This window comes from Nanorana parkeri, unplaced genomic scaffold (genome assembly GCF_000935625.1).
Source record: "Nanorana parkeri isolate BGI_ZX_2015 unplaced genomic scaffold, ASM93562v1 scaffold197, whole genome shotgun sequence".
Lineage (NCBI taxonomy): Eukaryota > Metazoa > Chordata > Amphibia > Anura > Dicroglossidae > Nanorana > Nanorana parkeri.
The window spans coordinates 574657-585503 of NW_017306465.1; the positions used below are offsets into that span (position 1 = coordinate 574657).

Below are 10847 nucleotides of genomic sequence, written 5' to 3' on the forward strand. Positions count from 1 at the left end.
TTTTTTATTAAATATTTTTATTTTTTACTTTACTTTTAGGGGCTTTGGGGAAATATTAGGGGTCTAAACAGACCCCTGATATTTCCCTTTAAAAAAAAAAAAAAGAGATTGAGGACACAGAGTCCTCAATCTCTTTTTCTGTATCCCCTGTTATCAATGAACAGGAATCCTTTATGAGTGTTCCTGTTCATTCATAGTATGTTTACTATCAAGCAGTAGATATAGGCAAACAGTTAAAAAAAACCCGCTTTAATAGCGGATTAAACTTACCTTATTTTGCTGCGCACTCCCGCCCGAGAAAACGAAACTGTTCGTGTGGCCGCAAAGCATCTTGGGGCGGGCGCATGCGCAGTTTGGATTTTCGGCCGGGAGACGAGCAGAGACGCAAGGTAAGTCTATGGACGCGTGCACCCGCATGCAGACACCGTGGGATCAGAAGTGGCAGCAAGCAGAGAGGAGTCAGCGCTGGATCGGAGAGCTGCCGCACCGCTGGAGGGAGAGATAAAAACATCAGGAAAGAAGAAGAAGACCGAATTAAGAGATATCATTTAAGGTAAGTGCTGACATTAACATTGGGGGGAAGGAAACAAAATGTATCCTTTAATGTCACTTAAAAGCCTATCACTCCAGAAGAGGGTCATCCATGCACCAAATGTGGTTTACAAAGATGCATGACAGGGAAGAGCTGTGCGCTTTGTGTTTTTAGTCAAGAAGTATGACATATAGGAACCAGTGATGTCAGTAGGGGGTGCGGCCCGCACCCGGGTGACACCATTGGAGGGGTGACACCAAAATGACTGACAGTCTTTTTGGTGTCACCTCTTCTGAAAGTCGGGCACTCGGTCATGGACCGAGAGCACAACAGTTGCAGGAGAGAGGAAGGGACAAGTTATGCCGCCGAGTGAATGTCCCCTCTTCTCGCTGCCAGGATCAATCACCAAGATATCCCTATGATAAGAACCCAGAGGAAATACTCATGTCAATGGTCGGATAAGGTTGGGCTCAGATACTTCCACCACAATCACAAGTGTTCATCCCCATTGAACTACTGTGACTTGTTTAAAGTTAACCAGTGCCAAGACCAATGCTGTGCAGAAGGAGGAGAGATGAAGCGCAGCCTGCAATATGTTCCAAAGGTTGAACTTGATGGACCTGTGTCTTTTTTCAACCTCAAATACTATGTAACTATGTTAGATGGCCGCGCATGCGTGATGATGTCACATGCATGCGCGACGACATCACGGCGGGGTGTCACCCGGTACCCACTTTGGGTGGCACCTGGCCTCTGGGAAGCCCCTGATAGGAACCTTGGGTTTGCTTAGGTCCGTCAGACTTCACCTAAATGCAACATATCACGTTTCTATGAATCGAAACAACAAAGTTCAATAGTTTTACCTAGAAACTGGGATTTGAACCATAACAAAATTACCCAGGATCCAGATTATACAAGATCTTACTATTCATGGCCAGTTTTAGCAATAGACACTACACATCTTTCAGCCTTCTGGTCCATGAATATTCTCCCTGTGATCTCTTCTTTCAGATACTCCTGCTGAAGGATCCATCAGGAGGCTCTGAGGACTTCCTGCGTGCAAAGCGCTCTAGAGACAGGACGTTTGTATTTGATGCTGTTTTTGATCAGGATGCTACCCAGGTAAACGTCCCTCCAATTAATATAGGCAGGGCCGGATTTCCCACAAGGCCAACAAGGCCCGACCTTGGGGCAGCAGGCAGCAGAGGGGCAGCAGGTGTGTGGAATTCCTATTTCCCGATGCCTGGGACTTGCAGTTCCGGGCGTCTTTTTCTACATATAGCCCTGCTTTGGGCAAGCAGAGCTAAATGTACTGCGGGGAGGCTGCCGCTTGTTTTGATATAGTCGAGATCACTTGTATGCAGCCTGCAGGTCTACCATTCTCCATACGGGGAGGGGGTTGGCGATTATGGGGGAGGCGCATTGAGGAACCTGGCCTTGGGGCAGCAGAGAGAGTAAATCCGGACCTGCATATAGGTGCACATTTTGTGTCATATCAGAATAATAGTAAGAAAAATGATTTGAGATCTGTTGCATAGTAAGCAGATCTAATGAATCTGGCACATTCTAGGTGAATCTTGAGTTGAAAATATGCATATATCAGTTTTCCCAACACCAAACATAGACACTAGATCGCAGTGTTGTCCTACAGTTTAAAAATATATTTGATGGTTTTTTGCATGCAGTGATTGCTGAATTATACAAAGATGGAGATAAGCTGTTCCTGTTATGTTCTGTTTAAATCTTTGACTGTATGCCAATAAAACTGATTGGAAATGGGAACTCTTGATGTTATTTTCAGCTTGAATATTGCAGATAATTGTTTAAAATGGCTGCAATCACTCTCTGTATAGCTTTACATTTTTAAATGTATTTGGACACTTACAGAATCAAGGAAGTATGTAGGCAAAAATAAATATAATTTTGCATAGACACTCTACACATGGACACTACTCACATAAACATTTTTCATGAAGAAACTACACTCATCTACCAATTTTAGCTGTCTGTGTTGCTCACTATCAAACAGTCAGATTACCCTTCATTAAAAAAAGTGACATTTGAAACTTGTCTTCCTTTAGCCCACACACATAAGTCTTTTTTTTCTATATGTATTAATAAATGATCTGTTAGTGACCTGTTTATTTTTACTACAATTCTATATGAGGTTCATTGTGCTGACCTGCAGATGGCACTGTTGGCTGTAAAGATAGATATAGACATGAGAGGCCAATGGTGTGAACAAACCTTTACTTAAAGGGAATGTATTAAATATATACATGGAGGAAGCCATATTTGCTCATTACATATGAAGGTTCTGCTTTCTGCGTTGCAGTGCTATACTAGGGGACATCTCCCCTAGTTCTTATCTCCATTTTATGAGGGTGTGTGCTGTAATTCACAGGGATGAATTGAGCAAGGCTGATAATACTCCTAACTTCCTGTGCGCAGGGAGAGTGTACAGGAAGTTAGGAGCTCGCTAAATACTTTGCATGATCAACAGGTATTTTTTAACTTATTGAACAGAGCAAATAAGAGAAGTTCATTGGTATGGTTTTCACACACTTTAAATATTGTGCCTGCAGTCCTATCTCATATTGGATGCTGTGCATAATATAGACAGTTTTCATATGAGGACCAAAAAGTTTTGCATTCAAACTGACCTATGATTTTAAAGAGATGGTTATGTAGTTGAAATCCCTTTATGTATGAATTAAATGCATTTATTTTAAAATTCTTTTGCATGGCAGTAACAAGAGATTGATTTTGTTTTTTTTCAGGAGCACGTCTATGAATCAACTACCAAAAACCTGGTTGATGGCATCATTAGAGGATATAATGCTACAGTGTTTGCTTATGGCCCAACAGGTAGTAATGCATCTGGATGTAAACCATATTGTATGAAGCTGTGTTCCTTCCTTTGTAGTATATGTAAACATGTGTGAAAGGTTAGCAAACAGTATTCTAAGCCTCTGTGCCTCTCCAGCTGCTGCGTGGGGGTACTAATGCCAACCGTAGTCGATTCCCCCATGCTTGATAAACAGTTTGGAGAAATCTCCACTGCCGGCTATTGTATTCAGCACCCGCAATACAGTGGCACTGCTAAACAGTGAATACATCTGATAGAATTGAGCACTGTACGGGTGATAATTTTCTACCAGCTCATTTAAATTTTGACTTTTGTTGAGCCGGATAATGCTGGCATGGCCATCAATGGCCAACTGAAGCTTTGTTATTTCACAAATGTGGCAGGAAATGCTATGGTAGGCACTTCGACCAAAGCATTTCCTGGTACATGTTATTGCACTGTCTCCTCAGTGTCCATAGGAGCAAAGCTGTTTGCCCCTGCACTGAGCACAGGGTATGTATCTTAGGCCTCCCACTTAAGAGTACCACAAATTGTTTATGTATAAAGTCTTTGTTATACAGACACACATAAAGACAATGTGGCACTTTGCCCATTTAGGAAAAAATTGACAGGTTCTCCTGAAAGTCCATCCCCACCCACCCACTGATACTCACCTTTGCTGCACTCCCCCACTTCTCCATTCCAATGGACCCCTCAAAAGTATTCAGTAACATGAGTATGTGACCTTCCTTCTAGGATGAAGTGCTTGGGCCTGAGCCGCCAATCGCTATCTCTGAACACCATTATGTGAGGGAGGGGAGAAGGTCATTAGCAATGACAATGTCCAACTCTAGACCCATGGCTGTAGCAAAGGTTTAAAGTGGCAGGGGGAGCGCAGTGAAGGTATCAGTTGAGGTGAGTGCATTATAGAGACCTTTTTTTTGCCCTAGCGACAGATTACCATTAATATAGGGTGCTACCATGACATGGTTCACAGAGCATTATGGATTGCAGAAGCTGTTTCCTTTCAGATACACTCTCTAATTCAAATGTAGCATGGAGCCATCTGAAGGTAGGGGTAGGATTCACTGACTATACTGGCAGAGATCTCATCATTTCGTTGCACCACTAATGCAAAGGTGAATGGGACCCAATGAGCTCAATGCTGATAAAGCAATTTTGACTCTCAGTTGCCTTATGTTCTTCCTGCACTTGCGGTGGGTGTGTCCATTGGTCAGGAAGGTGAAATCAAAATACAGGAGAGGTTGGCTTGAAGAAGAACGCCAGGATTGATTAAATTAAACCTTGCAGTGGGGCTACCCCCACACTGCAAGGGTTAAGTGCTCGTTTTGGTCTACAGGCAAAAATAAAGAAGATACACTCACCTGATCCTCGGTCCAGTGGCAGGGACTGCTCACCTCTCCCCCCCTCTGCTTCAGATGTCCTGTGTCCCTTGGCATCATCCCATCTAATAGACCTATATTAGATGTGATTATATTAGATGTGAGGAGGCTGCAGAGAATAGCCTAGCAGTCAGGCGGGAATGAGAATAAGGGGAGTATATCTTTTTTTATTTTAGTTCCTAGACCAAAATGAGCACTTAACCCTTGCAGTGCGGGGGTAGCCATACTGCAAGGGTTAATTATTATAAATCCCAGAGTTCTTCTTTAACTTGGCACTGCTAGTGTGGCATATTGGGTCGAGACACCCAAGCTTACAATAAAGAAGATACAATTTTTACTCCAGACAAGCTAATTTTTTTTCTTGCCCCTCCTGTCTCAGTTACAGGGACATTTGAGCAAAATAGAGTAATTAGAAGTCATATTTATTTCCAAAATTAACAGTTGTGTTTGATTAAGCCTAAATGTCTGTATGATGTTAACTTTCCACTTATCTCAGGTACAGGTAAGACATATACAATGCTGGGGATGGACTGTGAATCAGGAATATACATTCAAACTCTTAATGACCTTTTCAAAGCCATTAAGGACAATGGAAAAAGTATGGAATGTTCTGTATCCCTGTCATACCTGGAGGTAAATATAAGACTTGTGTGTGCGCACACTGTGCAGTATATATGAAATATTAACGTCAGTATGCATATACCCTCATACAGCCATTCATGTCTGTAGGCAGAGGCATGCACCAGCTGTGTATTGCGGCATGGGAAAAAATGCCAGAATTGATGTTATATGGCTCTAAATGCACCTGTATGCATGGGGCCTTAGAGTCTATACTGAGATATATATAAAGGCTGGTATGCTGAGCCCCCATCTGAAAATGCCTTAATGCAGATAATGAGTTCTGACTTCAATTTGACTTTTTATGCTGCGTGCTTGAGATGGATTAGTGACTCCATGCCATTGAATCAGCATAATAGCCAAGCAAGCTGCCTTTTGGAAGGAGAGCAGCCCACATTTTTATTTCCTTCAGTACTGATTTAGTTAAAGGAGAACTATGGGGTTAGGGCTTTTCCCCATAGTTCTCCTTAGGGTAACGGGAGGACACAAACTAGCGTCCTCCCGTCACCCTAAGCTCAGTATACTGCGAACTACAGCTTGCGGTATACTGAGACGCCACAGTATACCGCGAGCTACTGCCGCAGCTGAAGCAGATCCCGACAATTATGTCTGGATCCGCCCAGCTGCGTGAGTGACAGCTGGCTCTGCCTATCTAGAGGCAGAGCCAGCTGTACCCGCCCCCTCCCCCGTCCGATCCGCCAGTCAGCGCTGGAGGATAGGAGCAGGGAGGGGGGAATCCAGCCCCTCCCCTGTGACGGCAGAGAGCTGTGACAGGATCGAGAGGTGAGCAAACGCCGGTATGTGTTCGCTCACTTCTCGATCTACTGAGCCGACCTGTGACAGTCTCATTGTCACAGGTCGGCTAGAACTATGAGGTGAGTGAAAAGCACTCACCTCATAGTTCTCCTTTAAACTATGAAAGCTTGTTGATTTTGGTTTGTTGGTACAGGGCAGGCTGTTGCTGCTAGGTTTTGCGGTGAAGTAAGTTTAATGCTGCAGCTAACAGTAGAGCCATGTATAGGGGAAGTTGTGCTTTGCTTCTTCAATGCATTTGTGAAGCATTTTTGAAAGACCTGCAATGCAGTATTTTAACTGGATCCTATGAGGTAGCAATGGCTTGCATCTACTTGCATCATGCTTATTTGCCTGTTATTATTTTTGTGAGGAATTACAGCTGAAGTTTAATTTGCTCATATTTTGCCTTCCCATAACATCATTGGCAGGGAGAGAGATGAGTCACCATTCTTACCCATGCACTCATGTGTTTAAGTCAAAGCTTGAGCTGTTCAGCTCTGTAAACAGCAGGCTTTTGTAGCAAATCCTGGAGTCCGGATCTCCACCTGCTACTAAAATAAGAATATAAAATATTCATAGGCAAAATGTCTTATTTACCTGACTACAACAAAAAAAAGTATATTTTTAAGACCTTATAGTCCTAAACATACAAAATTAACAAATAAATTATATATTTGCTTTAATGAAATCGTGTGTTTTGTAAAATAAAAATACGCAGTCTATTTTTGCTATTTGTGCACATTTAACCACATATCCTTTAAAACACTGCAAGAAAAATATGCAATGATCCCACCAGAAATCCAATGAGCTCCTGAATTTTCCTGGTTCTCATCTATAGAACTACACTTATCCCCGACCCTGCACATGCATACATTGATTTTTTGGCTTTATTTCAAGACTGCTGCCTTGACTCCCAAGTGCCTGCACACGTTGTATGTACGGAAAGGGCCTCAGGGGGTTGGACCTACATCAGCAGAAACATGCTTTCACATTACCTTTAAGGCTATTACAAACTGCACGCAAAGCTGCGTAGAGCAAAGGGAAGCGGCGGCGTGCGGACCTTCGCATGCAGTGTGTCTTGCCATTTCTTCTTGCGCTTGTTAGCTGGCGAGCACTCGCATAGCTGAGCGCCCCAAGATGAAAAATCTCATCTTCAGCCAATCAGCTTGTGCATATAAACCTGTGCGTCAGGACACGAATTTCATTGAGTTTTCTTACGTGTGAGCCCAATTGGCTGAAGATGAAGTCTTTCATGTCGCCATGTTTAGCTACTCGAGCTCTTGCACATTGCATGCGAAAGTCAGCGCCTCGCATCTTCGATTTGCTGTTCTAGGCTTCTTATGCAGTGTGTCACAGGCTTTATATTTACATCAGTTAGTTCCTTTTATGGGATGAATGGAATCATTTAGAGCTTAGAGAGATTTCAGGTGCCTGGGGCACCTTAGTGTTGGGGGCGATGCGCTCTGTCAATATCTATGAATGTATGTTTTGGAGAGTAATGCCCAAAATGAATGTTTTTAATATTTTTCCCCAGTTTGAATATAGTTTCCTGGGGCATCTTGGCAGCACACCATAGGTTAAGGTCCGCCCCTCTTAACCCACAGAACGCGTGATTAATTTAGGCTCCTCCAAGCCACGCTCATTCTTTTTTTCTGTCCTCGCCATGGGACCATGATAGCTCAGTTCTTAAATTTTTTTTGCTCTAACCTCTAATAAATTTTATTGGCATTACCCTACCTGTGTGATCTCTAAATCCCATAGTGTGCTGCCAAGATGCCCCAGGAAAACGGAAAATTGTATACTTACCTTTCCGTAATTTTCCTTTCATGGTGCATCGATTGGCAGCACACTACTTTTTTCCCTCCCTGCCATGGCTTGGACTCTTTTTACTAGAATGAGCGCGGCTTGGAGGAGCCTAAATTTATCACGTGTCCTGTGGGTTAAGAGGGGTGGACCTTAACCCATGGTGTGCTGCCAATCGATGCACCAGGAAAGGAAAATTACGGAAAGGTAAGTATAACATTTTCCGTTGTGCTGTAATACATTATGGCCACTAAATGGAGCAGAGAAGCATAGTAAATAGACACTTACTTCCTGTGCTCTTTGGCTGCATCTACTGGCCCTAATGTTTTGGGCATTATTATCCCAAAACGAACGTTCACAATTATTTGCAAAACGAAGGGCCCTGCCAATTGTTTATAAATTAACCCCTTTGTAATGTTCAGTATAAGTCATAGGGTAAATAAGGGCTCTCTCCATTGGGTTTCTGTTAACAAGCCATTGGATAGTGAACCGGGGCATGGGATGGAGTTATCCTCTAACAACATGGCTTGGTCACTGGCAGTTCCTTCTTTTTACACACAGATTTACAATGAGACAATCCGTGACCTTTTAAGCCCTTCTGGAGTTTTGGATCTGAGAGATGACTCTAAAGGCAACATACAGATTCCCGGGATTACTGAATTTTTTCCATCTAACGTTGAGGAGGTGAGCCTAGTCAGATTCCTATGTATTACAGCCAACTAAACATCAGCCCAAGTTGCTGTTGGGGAAAATGTTACTGTACATATGACTTAAGGGAGCAATTACAAATCATGAGATCCCAAAGGAAAATTTAGGGCCGACCCCATTGATCAGTGCCCCCACTTCAGTAAAATCTTTGTGGCAAATTTTACACTCCTAGTAATAACCAGCTGCCTATAGTGCCACCTATTTATATTTACAATTCTCTGATGATTTATGGTGGCCTAGGCACCCTCCTATTTTTGCACATTTCACATTGGTTCCCAGGATAAAAGACAGGGGCTTCTATTAAAGGCCCCTTTACATTGGTGGTCCTGTAAATGCCTCTGGTAAATAAGTGTTAAAGGGTAAATGCCTCTGTTATATTAGTGGTCAGTATGGAATCCCCCCTTATCTTGGTGGGTATTGTAAATTCCCCTCAGTGGAGAAGCCCCCCTCTTAAATTGGTGGTCAGCGTAGTGTTCCCTTCCACTAGTACACCCTTACATTGGTAGGCAATGATGTGTAGGAAAGATGTCCCCATACATTGGTGGTTATTGGGAGTTAGAATGCTCCCTTACTTTGGTGGCCAGCGGGAGGAAGAATGCCCTCTCACATTAAAGGTTAGTGGCAGGAAGAATGCCCCTTACAATGGTGGTTATTGGGAGTTAGAATTCTCCGTTATATTTGTGGTTAGTGGCAGGAAGAATGCACCCTCACATTAGAGATTAGTGGCAGGAAGGATGCCCCCCTTACATTGGTGGTTATTGGAAATTAGCATGCTCCCTTATTTTGGTGGCCAGTGGCAGAAAGAATGCCATTTCACATTAAAGGTTAGTGGCAGGAAGTATGTCCCTTACATTGGTGGTTATAGGGGGTTAGAATTCCCCCTTTATATTTGTGGTTAGTGGCAGGAAGAATGCCCCTTCACATTAGAGATTAGTGTCAGGGACAATGCTCCCCTTACATCTGTGGTTAGTGGGAGGAAAAATGCCTCTTACAGTCTCACCAAAAGCAAGATAATTGGTGTTACTGGTTACTTACCTGAATCAGAGGAGCTGTGATGCACTGATGACACTAATGCTGTCCCTGCAAAATTATTATGCAAAGAGAAACTGCATGTACTCTGAACAATGGCCCGGGCTCGGGGCAATTAAAAAAGTATGGGTGGCAAGTGAGGAGACCTGTGGAGGGTTGTGCTCAACCCCACCCTCCAGACTCCTCCTGCTCCCAGGGGTCACAACTGCTGTAGTGATATTTCCTCCTCTGAGATGAATTAAAATCTATAATCTTTGGTATTTTTGTTACAGGCCATGGCCTTGGTGCAAAGAGGAAACAAACACCGAACACAGGAACCAACTGCAGCCAATAAGACATCTTCCAGGTCCCATGCAATACTCCAAGTCCTTGTGAAAAAAAACAGCAAGTTGAAAAATCAGGATGAAGCACGATTGGGCAAGCTATTGCTGATAGACCTGGCAGGGTCAGAACGGGCATCACAGGTACTGTTAGAAGTGTCATCTCTTTAAATGGACAAAGGTATGCGTTAAAGCTTTGTGCATTGGGGTGTTTTTTAAGTTGTTATGTCTCAAGAAGAAAGAATGACAGGAAAATTAAAAAACCTACAATACATTTGTTATTTTTTCACACTCATTAGGGCAGAACTCAATGCATATTTAAAAAGGAGAATACAGTTATGTATTTATAAAAAGAATATTTTTAAATGCTGCTAGTGTAAGTTCAACATTTGCCTTGATAATAATCTCCCGTAACCCCTATACAGCGGCACTCCAACTGGGAGAAGTCTGGCACTACCAGCCAATTAGAGTCCTATGCTCATGTGCTGACTGGAAGATATAGCAGAGTGAGCAGAAGGATGACTGCATCAGTGTCCTGCTACTCATTTCATCAGTTTGAGGGTGCAGTTTTCTTTGTATTTAATGCCCAGCTGTTGAGATTGGAAGGAGGTGGCAGAGCAGAGGTGAACACCTCAGAATCATATATACAGGCTCAACTAACTGCAGCACTGGCAGTGACATACTACAAGCACTTGGGTGCATGTTGTTTGAGGCAGGTGTTCAGATTGTATATAAAAAGGTCCAAAGGTGTAACTAGAAACCTCAGGGCCCCAGTGCAAGAGACCATGAGC

At 43.1% G+C, this 10847-nt stretch overlaps 1 protein-coding gene across 1 annotated transcript in view; it reads left to right on the plus strand.

Annotated features, from left to right (window-relative positions):
* LOC108786195 (kinesin-like protein KIF19) overlaps window positions 1-10847 on the plus strand; it is a 31179-nt gene that overhangs the window by 2827 nt on the left and 17505 nt on the right. The window contains exons 3-7 of the mRNA XM_018555440.1: window positions 1544-1654; window positions 3313-3400; window positions 5280-5416; window positions 8561-8683; window positions 10009-10200. Coding sequence (XP_018410942.1) covers window positions 1544-1654; window positions 3313-3400; window positions 5280-5416; window positions 8561-8683; window positions 10009-10200 — 651 coding nt within the window. The remainder of the gene's footprint in view (window positions 1-1543; window positions 1655-3312; window positions 3401-5279; window positions 5417-8560; window positions 8684-10008; window positions 10201-10847) is intronic.